This window comes from Salmo salar, chromosome 17, assembly GCF_965601325.2.
Source record: "Salmo salar chromosome 17, fSalSal1, whole genome shotgun sequence".
Taxonomy (NCBI): Eukaryota; Metazoa; Chordata; class Actinopteri; order Salmoniformes; family Salmonidae; genus Salmo; species Salmo salar.
The window spans coordinates 16,924,170-16,937,619 of NC_138307.1; the positions used below are offsets into that span (position 1 = coordinate 16,924,170).

Here is a 13,450-nt window from a genome sequence, read left to right on the forward strand (position 1 = left end):
TCACTACTGTAGGAACTAGGCAGCCAGTCTAGTCTGGAGGGCTGCTCTCACTACTGTAGGAACTAGGCAGCCAGTCTAGTCTGGAGGGCTGCTCTCACTACTGTAGGAACTAGGCAGCCAGTCTAGTCTGGAGGGCTGCTCTCACTACTGTAGGAACTAGGCAGCCAGTCTAGTCTGGAGGGCTGCTCTCACTACTGTAGGAACTAGGCAGCTAGTCTAGTCTGGAGGGCTGCTCTCACTACTGTAGGAACTAGGCAGCCAGTCTAGTCTGGAGGGCTGCTCTCACTACTGTAGGAACTAGGCAGCCAGTCTAGTCTGGAGTAGAGGTCCACCGATTATGATTTTTCAACGCGATACCGATTAATCGGCCTATTTTTATATATATATTTGTAATAATGACAATTACAAAAATACTGAATGAACACTTATTTTAACTTAATATAATACATAAATTAAATAAATGTAGTCTTAAATAAATGAAACTTTTTCAATTTGGTTTAAATAATGAAAAAACAGTGTTGGAGAAGAAGTAAAAGTGCAATATGTGCCATGTAAAAAAGCTAATGTTTAAGTTCCTTGCTCAGAACATGAGAACATATGAAAGCTGGTGGTTCCTTTTAACATGAGTCTTCAATATTCCCAGGTAAGAAGTTTTAGGTGGTAGTTATTATAGGACTATTTCTCTCTATACCATTTGTATTTCATATACCTTTGACTATTGGATGTTCTTATAGGCACTAGTATTGCCAGCCTAATCTCGGGAGTTGATAGGCTTGAAGTCATAAACAGCGCAATGCTTGAAGCACAGCGAATAGCTGCTGGCAAATGCAGGAAAGTGCTGTTTGAATGAATGCTTACGAGCCTGCTGCTGCCTACCACCGCTCAGTCAGACTGCTCTATCAAATCAGACTTAATTATAATATAATAAACACACAGAAATACGAGCCGTAGGTCATTAATATGGTTAAATCCGGAAACTAACGTTTATTCTTTCAGTGAAATACGGAACCGTTCCGTATTTTATCTAACGGATGGCATCCCTAAGTCTAAATATTGCTGTTACATTGCACAACCTTCAATGTTATGTCATAATTATGTACAATTCTGGCAAATTAATTACGGTCTTTGTTAGGAAGAAATGGTCTTCACACAGTTCGCAACGAGCCAGGCGGCCCAAACTGCTGCACATACCCTGACTCTGCTTGCACAGAACGCAAGAGAAGTGACACAATTTCCCTAGTTATAAGAAATTCATGTTAGCAGGTAATATTAACTAAATATGCAGGTTTAAAAATATATACTTGTGTATTGATTTTAAAGAAAGGCATTGATGTTTATGGTTAGGTACATAGCTTTTTTTTCGCGAATGCGCTTGTTAAATCATCACCCGTTTGGTGAAGTAGGATGTGATTCAATGATTAATTAAACAGGCACCGCATCGATATTATGCAACGCAGGACAAGCTAGATAACTACACATGGTTGATGATATTACTAGGTTAACTAGTGATTATGTTAAGATTGATTGTTTATTTTATAAGATAAGTTTAATGCTAGCTAGCAACTTACCTTGGCTCCTTGCTGCACTCGCGTAACAGGTAGTCAGCCTGCCACGCAGTCTCCTTGTGGAGGGCGATGTAATCGGCCATAATCGGCGTCCAAAAATGCCGATTGCCGATTTTGTTATGAAACTTGAAATCGGCCCTAATTAATCGTCCATTCCGATTAATCGGTCGACCTCTAGTCTGGAGGGCAACACTAACTACTGTAGGAACTAGGTAGCCAGTCTAGTCTGGAGGGCAGCTCTAACTACTCTACATCATACAAATGAAGGTGAAGAATATGTAAGACTTTCTGCACCTACAAATTCATCTGGATATTTATTCAGGAAATGAAAATGGCAGAAAAGTCTAAGATTTTGGAGATAGAATTTAATAGTTTGAGTCTCTATCAAAATAATGAGTCCAGTGCTATTTGACCCTGATACAGGGCTTACTCATAGCACCTCATTTAGACAGATAAAATAAGCATTGTTAGTGTCAAAAGTGATACAATTTTAATTATGAATGTACTCTGTTTGCTCTCCAGCAGTGTTTACCTTCTCCATAGTCATTATGACACAGATACTGGTGTGGTGCAGAGTTGAAATCTGTTTAGACAAGGCTGGGGCTATAAAAATAACTAATGTGGGCTGGGAGTGCAGGAGGACAACAGTAAGATGGAAACTAGAGACATGGAGGGAGAGCCGTTATCCTGTCTTCTGTATAGGTGTGTTTGATAAGGGAGAGATGGGAAGTAAAGATCGAAGGAAACTCTGAAACGGTATGCTTTTAGCTCGTCGTTTGTGTGCGTTCATGTATGATGCCTGGCCTGGACAGTCAGAACCTTGGCAGTCAGTCAACACAAAGTTTTTTTGCCTTTTAAGGGCAACAGGTCTGAGCTCTCCTCCACACTGCCCTTCTCAGGCTTGGAGACTGTCTGAGACTGAGAGCAGAGAAACCCTTGATACAAACACATCCTCATTTAAAGTTGTGATTGGACAAGACCCCTCTGTGATAGTGTCAATCCCACTCAGAGGAGCTCCGGAGGAAGGGTCCTGAAACCAGCACAGTGGGAAGAAACACCGAGCCTTGAGGTGCTTTCACAGCCAAGGCAAGCTGAGGTTTTTAGATTGAAGACAAATTAAAGAATGATCTTGTCGCTTGGCTGGTAATTCTGATGGAGTCACTGAGTCACACGGCTGAATTAACGGTGGAATTAGCAGGATTGGAGTCTGCTGGGAGGGAGGGAGGGAGGGAGGGAGGGAGGGAGTGAACAGGGAGAGAAAGGAGAAATCTGATTTCAGGCAGTACCGTGGACGCCTCACAGGGTCCTCAATGTCACAAACGCTCACTCACTCACTCACTCACTCACTCACTCACTCACTCGGTTCCTTCATAGAGAGCTTGCCGGTTGCATGCAGAATTAAACTTAACATAACAGCAGAAGTGAAATCCACTAAACCCTGCCAGTCAGATCGGACGCCAGTAAGACTAGCTGTCGCCGTTGGTGTCACTTCCCCCCCTTTTTAAGTTAAATCAGGTAGAAACATATGCATCGCATTGTAAGTCCTTAGCTTCTCTGGTGAGGACAATGTCCCAAGTGTCAATGTCTCTGTTTACTTATCTGGTTAACCTACAGTACCAGGTGCCCAGGGTAAAACGAAGACACTGAGAATTCATCAAACCCGTATTCGCAAACCTAGAAACCGCTTTGAACTGAGTCTGGTCCCGGCCCAGTCTGTGCGGTATTCTCCAGTTGTTACTGGGTGTGAGAAACTACGTCAGAAACCCAGCAAGGATTTGTTAACCGAGCCGTGGAAGCTCCAGAAGCCCATGTGTCCCAGTTCATGTGAGTTACTAATCATCAGGGTCTCCTCACTCTCGCGCTATAAATCAAATGTTATTTGTCACATGCTTCATAAACAACAGGTGTAGACTAACAGTGAAATGCTTACTTACTGGCCCTTCACAACAATGCAGAGAAAAATATAGAAAAAATGTGTAAAACAAGGAATACACAATGAGTAACAACATGGCTATATATACGGGGTACCAGTACTGAGTCGATGTGCAGGGGTACGAGGTAATTGAGGTATATATGTACATATAGGTAGGGGTAAAGTGACTGGGCAACTGGATAGATAATAAACGGTAGCAGAAGCGTATGTGATGCGTCAAAAGATTTTGGGCAAGGGGGTCAATGCTGATAGTCCAGGTAGCCATTTGGTTAACTATTTAGTAGTCTTCTGGCTTGTGGGTAGAAGCTGTTCAGGGTCCTGTTGGTTCCAGACTTGGTGCATCGGTACAGCTTGTCGTGTGGTAGCAGAGAGAACAGTCTGACTTGGGTGGCTGGAGTCTTTGACAATTTTTAGGGCCTTCCTCTGACACCGCCTGGTATAGAGGTCCTGGATGGCAGGAAGCTTGGCCCCAGTGATGTACTGGGCCGTACGCACTACCCTCTGTAGCACCTTACGGTCAGATGCCAAGCAGTTGCCATACCAGGCGGTGATGCAGCCAGTCAAGATGCTCTCAATGGTGCAGCTGTAGAACTTTTTGAGGATCTGAGGGCCCATGTCAAATCTTTTCAGCCTCCTGTGGAAGAAGAGGTGTTGTCTTGACTGTGTAGTGTGTGAGGACCATGTTACTTCCTTAGTGATGAGGACACAGAGGAACTTGACTCTCAACCCGCTCCCTTACAGCCCTGTGGATGGGGGTGTGCTTGGCCCTCCCTTTACTGTAGTCCACGATCCTGGCACCATTGTCGTTGATCAGACCTACCACCATCTGCTACCGTTTGGCTCTTACCGATGTGGCCCATATTCCCAGGCAATTACAGAACAGTTGTAGATAGTAGCCAAAGAACCTGACAATGAATTCAATCAATGTTGATCCATTGTACAGAGAGCACATACAAGACATTTGGATTCATTCCCTGAAGTGCACCCTTTTGCCTATATAGTGCACTTTATTTGACCAGAGCCACATGTGCACTGGCCGGGCAGAAGAGGATCTGTGATGAGTGTGCTAACCAGACCTGTATCTGCTGAGCTTTTCACCACCAGCAGCATCCGCTTGCTATCGATGGGCTCTCCTCCAGCATTTCTGCCTGAGTAGACAAGACAGGCCTCCAGCACCTTGTACTCCTGCCAGGAAAGCCCCCAGCCCAGCCTCTGTGGAATGATGCCTAACTGACGGCACTCCGAGGATGTGTGTCTCTCCGACAGGGTTTCCCCTATGAATGCTTAGGTGGGACGCCCACCCCCCCCTTCCCTAGCTCTGTTGCACACCCCTGCCTAAACACAGCCTCAAATATTTTGGTCTATGCAGTCCGGGTATTTAGTTCTGTTCCTTTCTTTTGATGTAACCTAGGAGAAACACTGGCCTGCAGGGGAAGTTTACCTACTTGATCAAAGCAGACATCATTAAGCTAGCAGGATGTCCTTGATGTAACCTAGGAGAAACACTGGCCTGCAGGAGAGTTTACCTACTTGATCAGAGCAGACATCATTAAGCTAGCAGGATGTCCTTGATGTAACCTAGGAGAAACACTGGCCTGCAGGAGAGTTTACCTACTTGATCAAAGCAGACATCATTAAGCTAGCAGGATGTCCTTGATGTAACCTAGGAGAAACACTGGCCTGCAGGAGAGTTTACCTACTTGATCAAAGCAGACATCATTAAGCTAGCAGGATGTCCTTGATGTAACCTAGGAGAAACACTGGCCTGCAGGGGAAGTTTACCTACTTGATCAAAGCAGACATCATTAAGCTAGCAAGATGTCCTTGATGTAACCTAGGAGAAACACTGGCCTGCAGGGGAAGTTTACCTACTTGATCAGAGCAGACATCATTAAGCTAGCAAGATGTCCTCATCCTTCTGCTCCTACTCTTCATCATAACACACAGTAATATGCCTTCCAGTCAAGCTGATGACTAACCCTTCTGTCATGTCTATGTCCTTACAGTCCAACTAAATAAGCAAACCTTTTTCTTCAGGAAACCTAGTTAGTGTTTCATTGAGCAAGGCCTAGAGTGATACTTTGAAGAGCGCACTGTTGTTACCATGGAGACAATCGGGGCAGATGGAGTGGTTCCATCAGAATCCCTAGAACAACATCCTGCTGTTTGTATTATCTCGCCACAGCTGAATCTCTGGGATAGTCCACATGAACGCTTGAAAGGCTCTCTGCATGAAGGAGGCCCTACATATCAGCCCAACACTTGTTATTTAACCCAGCAGTGGACCTGTGGTATCAGAGGAACAAAGCGTTCAACGGAACCTTGATAAGTGGTTTTGTTTATACGGTACATCCAGGCAGTGTTGATCATCTTAACTAACCTGGGTATTGTCAATAGATGTATGTGAAAGCAAGCAGCTCTGAGTTTTTCCTCCTTGCCTGACCTAGTCTCTCTGAGGTGTTCTAGCCCTGGTGCTGTGGGCTGTTGCTAGCTACTATACTCCAGCTGTTAGCAGTGACAGAAATAGTGTGGATCTCTACTGAAGCTGTTAAGTAGACCAGGGCTGGTCTATTACCCACAGCCTCTAGCCTCAGTGTAAATGGGCTAATTGTTCCTGTTTGAGGAGAGGCCTGGTTTCTGGGCTAAATGGCCAATGGCTGAGGGCCTTCCCTGGATGAACTATGTCCCCTGAGGGGGAGGTGTGGGAAGAGGATGAGGAGTGGGAGGGACATTGGAGGGTTTTGTGATGAAGAGGGAGAGCAGAAATGCACTCTATATTTGGAATACACATCACTAATATGAAAGTATCAGTTCAACGTTGAGAAAAACATCTGTCACCACTCATTGTTTTTTTGTGTGAAGGGCACCTGTTGCTCCGTTTATGCCTATCTAGACCCTTCAGTTGATGCCAGCTTATACAGTGCATTCGCTGCACAGCTTTTGTCAGGTCTCGCCAGAAATGTTCGATTGGGTTGAAGTCCAGGCTCTGGCTGGGCCACTCACGTACATTCAGAGATTTGTCTCGAAGCCACTCCTGCGTTGTCTTGGCTGTGTGCTTATGGTCATTGTCCTGTTGGAAGGTGAACCTTTGCCCCAGTCTGAGGTCCTGAGCGTGCTGGAGCATGTTTTCATCAAGGATATCTCAGTACTTTGCTCCGTTCATCTTTCCCTCGATCCTGTCTAGTCTCCCAGTCCCTGCCGCTGAAGAACATCCCCACAGCATGATGCTGCCACCACCATGCTTCCCCGTAGGTATGGCGCCAGGTTTCTTCCAGACCTGATGCTTGGCATTCAGGCCAATGAGTTAAGTCTTGGTTTCATCAGACCAGAAAATCTTGTTTCTCATGATCAGAGTCCTTTAAGTGCCTTTGGCAAACTCCAAGTGGGCTGTCATGTTACTTTTTACTGAGGAGTGGCTTCTGTCTGGCCACTACCATAAAGGCCTGATTTTGAAGGAGTGCTGCGTAGATGGTTGTCCTTCTGGAAGGTTCTCCCATCTCCACTGAGGAACTGTGGAGCTCTGTAAGAGTGACAAATAGGGTTCTTGGTCACCTCCCTGACCACGGCCCGTCTCCCCCAATTGCTCAGTTTGGCCCGGCGGCCAGGTCTAGGAAGAGTCTTGGTGGTTCCAAACTTCTTCCATTTAAGAATGATGGAGGCCACTGGGTTCTTTGGGACCTTCAATGTTACAGAAATGTTTTGGTACCCTTCCCCAGATCTGTGCCTCGACACAATCCTCTCTCAGAGCTCTACGGACAATTCCTTCGACCTCATGGCTTGGTTTTGCTCTGACCTGCCATGTCAACTGTGGGACCTTATATAGACAGGTGTGTGCCTTTCCACATATATTTATTATTTATTTATTTATTTATTTATTTTAGAAAAATCAAAACCTTTTCACTTTGTCATTATGGGATGTTGTGTGTAGATTGATGAGGGGACTAAAATATTGTATACATTTTAGAATAAGGCTGTTGCGTAACAACAATGTGGAAAAAGTCAAGGGGTCTGAATACTTTCTGAAGGCACTGTATGCTACCATTATTTAAGATCATACGTTTTATAACTCTGTTCCTCTATGCTATCAATTAACTGATGACACAAGGGTTGAAATATGTGTGATTTGACACCTACTTCTCTCTGAATTAATGTGATAAAGTGCCCCTTGAAATAATAGTGTGAAATTGTAAGCAACAGTTATGAAATAACGGGAGACCATTGTGTAAACAGGACGAATAACTTTGTCGTATTCAGAGCTTGTTCCTGTCTGCTGGCAGGCTAAAGGACAGTGTTTACTTCATGTTGAACACTTTGTGCCCAAACAAAGACAATGCATCCACTGTATCAAAACTCTGAAATCTATGGATAATTTAGGACTCCATGGACGAAAGCCTTGCCAGGCAGTCAGACTCCAGTACACATAGACGCACACTGAGGGACAGACGGACGCGTGTGCGCACACACACAAATAAGCTCATTTGTCAGATGCGGTTGAGAGCAGATTGTGCAGCAGAGAGATGGATGCAGTGCCCTCGGGATGCTGCTGAAGCAGAGTAATGATATCTAACTGCATGTTCACAGACACGTGCAGCTCTCTCTGTCGATGTCCCTCCATCCCTGTCTCTCTCTCTATATTTCCGTCCGTCTCTCTCTCTCTTTGTATGTGGACTAGCCTCTCCTCTGGGAGTCCAGCCACCTCCACAGCCTGCAGTGCTCCTGCACCAAAAGCAAAACGTGAGCGGTGAAGGGGAGGTACAGAGAGGGAAAAGAAAGAGAGAGAGAGGGAAGAGAGAGAGCGAGAGAGAAACAATGGTCAGAGTGGAGATGTGAATGGACGTATAATTGGTGTGTATCATTGTCCCTCTTTCTCCCTCTCTCTCCTTCTCTCAGCTCGTAGAGGAAGGCCCAGGCGGGGCCGTGGAGTGGCTCAGTACAAGGGTGTGTGTGTTCTCACCACCACCACCCGTGCCTCTCCTCCCCCCGGAGAAGGCCATCAGGATGTCGGAGGCTAGAGAGCGTAGCCCCCGCCACCAGAGACCCTGGTCAGTGTACCGGGCCAACACCTTTGACCTCTCCTCTGAGATGATCGGCCTGGCGCTCGCAGGTGAGAATGGGAAAGGGTTGCTTGTTGTGTGTTGGACACAGACAATATCAAGGAAACAAACAATATGAGAGACCATGTGATGAACAATTGGTAATGGAATTACTTCCTGTCTTGTACACATCCTGTTTATCCAGTCTGTATATCAAGGTACACCATGTTTTTATCACTGTTGTCCTTTCATTTCTGCCAACTGAATTAGTGGAAAATGACTTGTATGAGTTAATGATACTTTGCTGTTCTGTAGGGAACAGCCAGGATCCAGATGAGCCTGTTCTAGAGTTCAGTGTGGGTGAGTACAGTAAATGAACTTCTATAGGAATTTGTCTTTCATTTCTTGTTCCATGCGTTCCAACGTGTTGTGTCCCTCCCTCCCCAGCCTGTAATGAGTTGGTGACCCCAGCTCTGGAGCGGAAACCCAACAGCTTTGTGGCAGTGAGCTGCACCACCCCTCCCCAGGCCTTCTGGACCAAACACGCCCAGACTGAGATCATTGAGGTGAGACAGACCATCATCCCTCTGCCCCCTGGGGCCGTCGCCCCTCTGCCCCCTGGGGCCGTCGCCTCTCTGCCCCCTGCTGGCCGTCGTCTCTCTGCCCCCTGCTGGCCGTCGTCCCTCTGCCCCCTGCTGGCCGTCGTCCCTCTGCCCCCTGCTGGCCGTCGTCCCTCTGCCCCCTGCTGGCCGTCGTCCCTCTGCCCCCTGCTGGCCGTCGTCCCTCTGCCCCCTATTGCAGTTGCCCCCTGCCCTCTGCTGGCCGTCGTCCCTCTGCCCCCTACTGCAGTCGTCCCTCTACTGGCCGTCGTCCCTCTGCCCCCTACTGCAGTCGTCCCTCTGCTGGCCGTCGTCCCTCTGCCGTCGTCCCTCTGCCCTCTACTGCCGTCGCCCCTCTGCCCTCTACTGCCGTCGCCCCTCTGCCCTCTACTGCCGTCGCCCCTCTGCCCCCTACTGCCGTCGCCCCTCTGCCCCCTACTGCAGTCGCCCCCTGCCCTCTGCTGGCCGTCGTCCCCCTGCCCTCTGCTGGCCGTCGTCCCCCTGCCCTCTGCTGGCCGTCGTCCCTCTGCCCCCTACTGCCGTCGTCCCTCTGCTGGCCGTCGTCCCTCTGCCCCCTGTTGGCCGTCGTCCCTCTGCCCCCTGTTGGCCGTCGTCCCTCTGCCCCCTGTTGGCCGTCGTCCCTCTGCCCCCTGTTGGCCGTCGTCCCTCTGCCCCCTGTTGGCCGTCGTCCCTCTGCCCCCTGTTGGCCGTCGTCCCTCTGCCCCCTGTTGGCCGTCGTCCCTCTGCCCCCTGTTGGCCGTCGTCCCTCTGCCCCCTGTTGGCCGTCGTCCCTCTGCCCCCTGTTGGCCGTCGTCCCTCTGCCCCCTGTTGGCCGTCGTCCCTCTGCCCCCTGTTGGCCGTCGTCCCTCTGCCCCCTGTTGGCCGTCGTCCCTCTGCCCCCTGTTGGCCGTCGTCCCTCTGCCCCCTGTTGGCCGTCGTCCCTCTGCCCCCTGTTGGCCGTCGTCCCTCTGCCCCCTGTTGGCCGTCGTCCCTCTGCCCCCTGTTGGCCGTCGTCCCTCTGCCCCCTGTTGGCCGTCGTCCCTCTGCCCCCTGTTGGCCGTCGTCCCTCTGCCCCCTGTTGGCCGTCGTCCCTCTGCCCCCTGTTGGCCGTCGTCCCTCTGCCCCCTGTTGGCCGTCGTCCCTCTGCCCCCTACTGCCGTCGTCCCTCTGCCCCCTTGGGCCGTCCATTGCACTGCACTGTTGTGTTCCTATATGATTGTAGGATGTTGTTATTCGGCAGGTAGCCTAGTGGTTCAAAGTTTGAACCAGGAACTGAAAGGTCACTGGTTGGAATACCCGAGCTGACAAGGTGAAGAATCTGTCAATGTGCCTTTAAGCAAGGCACTTAACCCTAATTTGCTCCAGGGGCGCCGTACTACTATGGCTGACCCTGTAAAACAACACAACAGATGGGTGCATGTGACAATAAAACAGGATTTTAGAATGTTGTTAACTAATATCTTTCTGTATGTGTACAGTTTAGATGAAGCAACAATGAGAGCTTCATGGATTGATTGCTTCCCCCTACAGGGCACCAATAACCCTATATTCCTGAGCAGCATAGCCTTCTTCCTGGACTCTCTGATCAACCAGCAGACGCAGGTCAAGCTGTCTGTGTACGACGTCAAGGACCGCTCTCAGGGCACGGTGAGTAGAGTGATATTAGATAAGATTAAAACAACAAGCAATATGTCCTGGTCCCATCAGATAATAAACTACTAGGTCAGTCCCATTCCTTTCATCATCTCCCTTCCCTCACCAGCCACCTTGGGAGTGTTGTTTTCTTAGACGTCTGTCTCTGTATCCTTTCTTTCTCTCTCGCTCACTCCCTCCCTCGCCCTCGCTTTCTCTCTCTTTATTCTCTCGCCTTCTCTCTTTCTCCTGACCTAGATGTATTTATTGGGCTCAGCTCTGTTTCCTGTGAAGGAGTTGCTGCAGGAGAAGAACCATAGGTTACACCTGACCCTGAGGTATGAGAGACACACAGACAGGTTACACCTGAGGTATGAGAGACACACAGACAGGTTACACCTGAGGTATGAGAGACACACACAGGTTACACCTGACCCTGACAGTCACGTGTCTACCATAAACACCTCTCTGATCAGTCCCAACAATGGAATTGAATCAGACAGGATTCGTATGTCATTAGAATTATCTTCATATTGCTCCCGAGTGGCGCAGTGGTCTGCATCCCTATTACTGCATCTCAGTGCTAGGGGTGTCACTACAGACACCCTGGTTCGAATCCAGGCTCTTTCACAATAGGCCGTGATTGGGAGTCCCATAGGGTGGAGCACAATTGGCCCGGTGTCGCCAGGGTAGGCCGTCATTGTAAAATAAGAATTTGTTCTTAACTGACTTGCCTATTTAAATAAAGGTTAAATAAAACATGCCTTTGGTAAGGCAGCAGGTAGCCTAGCGGTTGGATCACTGTGCCAGTAACCTGAGCCGGCAAGGTAAAACAAAATCTATGTGCCCTTGAGCAAGGCACTTAACCCTAATTGTTTCAGGGTTGATGTTGTATCAGGTGTGTCCTGCTTGCTGCCAACGCTCACTAATTCTGTTTCATTCTTTAATTATCCAAGGCTGACCCTGGCCGTGACCCCACTCTGTGAGGGGGTCTCAGGAGGAGTCTAATCTAATTCACACGTGTATAATATATACTTGTACATTTGTGAAATAGGACAAATATAAGCACCCAAATTATTATTGTCTTATAACCGACGAGGATGCTTAAATGTATGACTCCATAGTAATGTAAATATGAAGCCTATACATTTTTCAGCTAGATTGTTTTGGGTCTGTCATAGTTTTTTGCTGTTTGATTGTTGCTGCTTGACTGTGTGATCCTGGGGGATGCCGTTGACAGCCCTATTGATGTGTTATTGATGAACAGATCTGCAGAGAACAAGCACGTGGGGAACATCACCATCATGGCCTGGCAGATAGAGGAGAAGAGGGACCAGAGGACTCTGCCTGTTGCCAGGTTACCAGACACCATCAGCGGCAGGGTGAGCTTCCTAGACTTCCGCCGGATCCCTACCGCTGACACCAAATGTCAGACACCCGTGACCTGTGAGACCGTGGCCAGGGTCGTGTGTGTGTGTGTATCCTGCATGTGTGACTCTTCTATCCCTGTGTGCCACAGACCGTGCTTCCGGTGGATGAGAGCCTGACAGAATCCATGGGTGTCAGAGCCAAATATGCATCTTTATGCAAAGACACCCTGCTGACATCAGGTAGGAGGGACATCTGGGTCTGTCCCATTATCTCAGCCCACTGGCACCACCTCTACCAAATCCCACTAGAAGAGTCTGTCTCCCCACTGAGACGCTTTGTAAGCAGGCGCCAATGTTTCATAAGTGTCACCTGAGACAAATGCAGTTCGGTATCATCCTCCGTAACATTTCACCTAATGTGATTCTGTTGTAAAAAATGATTTCTGCGCCTCTTGGCTGGATGTTAGCAGGTTTCACTGAGTAATGTCATTACCCGTATGCTCAGTGAGAGAGTGTTGCTTTTCTTAGTCACCGCTCTCAGGTTGTGTGTGTGTGTGTGTGTGTGTGTGGACAGACATCTGTATACAGTGGAATGGCTTATTGTCCTCTGGGAAGGAAATACTTTTTCTACGCGCTCCTCTTACACTTTAAATCATCACCGAGACAAAATAGGACCTTTTGAAATATGCAGGTCCTTTATCATTTATTACTCAACTGTGGAGCAAAAGAAATGATTCAGAGATTGTGTTAGATGACGTTGAGCATTTTCCGTGTGTGTGTGTGTCAGTGTTTGGAGGAACCATGTCCAGAATGTACCGTTTCCCCACCACGGACGGTCACCACCTGCGGGTGCTTGAACAGATGGCTGAAAGTGTGTTGTCTCTCAACATCCCCAGACAGTATGTCAAACTGCTGCTGGAGGAGGACGCTGTCAGGTACACTACTACACACACACAGATATATATATATATATATACACACACACACACACTGATCAAAAAAATAAAGGGAACACTTAAACAACACAATGTAACTCCAAGTCAATCACACTTCTGTGAAATCAAACTGTCCACTTAGGAAGCAACACTGATTGACAATAAATTTCACATGCTGTTGTGCAAATGGAATATAGGCAATTCCCTGTAGCTCAGTTGGTAGAGCATGGTGTTTGCAACGCCAGGGTTGTGGGTTCGATTCCCACGGGGGGCCAGCACAGGAAAAAAAATGTATGAAATGTATGCATTCACTACTGTAAGTCGCTCTGGATAAGAGCGTCTGCTAAATGACTAGAATGTAAATGTAAAATTAGCAAGACACC

General features: G+C 48.0%; 1 protein-coding gene across 13 annotated transcripts in view; it reads left to right on the forward strand.

Moving 5' to 3' along the window:
- LOC106574638 (inositol polyphosphate-4-phosphatase type I A) overlaps positions 1-13,450 on the forward strand; it is a 51,047-nt gene that overhangs the window by 17,277 nt on the left and 20,320 nt on the right. For all 13 annotated transcript variants that reach the window (XM_045698995.2, XM_045698996.2, XM_045699000.2 and 10 more), the window contains exons 2-9: positions 8,389-8,602; positions 8,847-8,891; positions 8,979-9,097; positions 10,661-10,777; positions 11,021-11,100; positions 12,030-12,144; positions 12,282-12,372; positions 12,920-13,067. In XM_045698995.2, the coding sequence (XP_045554951.1) occupies positions 8,497-8,602; positions 8,847-8,891; positions 8,979-9,097; positions 10,661-10,777; positions 11,021-11,100; positions 12,030-12,144; positions 12,282-12,372; positions 12,920-13,067 (821 nt within the window). In that variant the 5' untranslated portion in view covers positions 8,389-8,496. The remainder of the gene's footprint in view (positions 1-8,388; positions 8,603-8,846; positions 8,892-8,978; positions 9,098-10,660; positions 10,778-11,020; positions 11,101-12,029; positions 12,145-12,281; positions 12,373-12,919; positions 13,068-13,450) is intronic.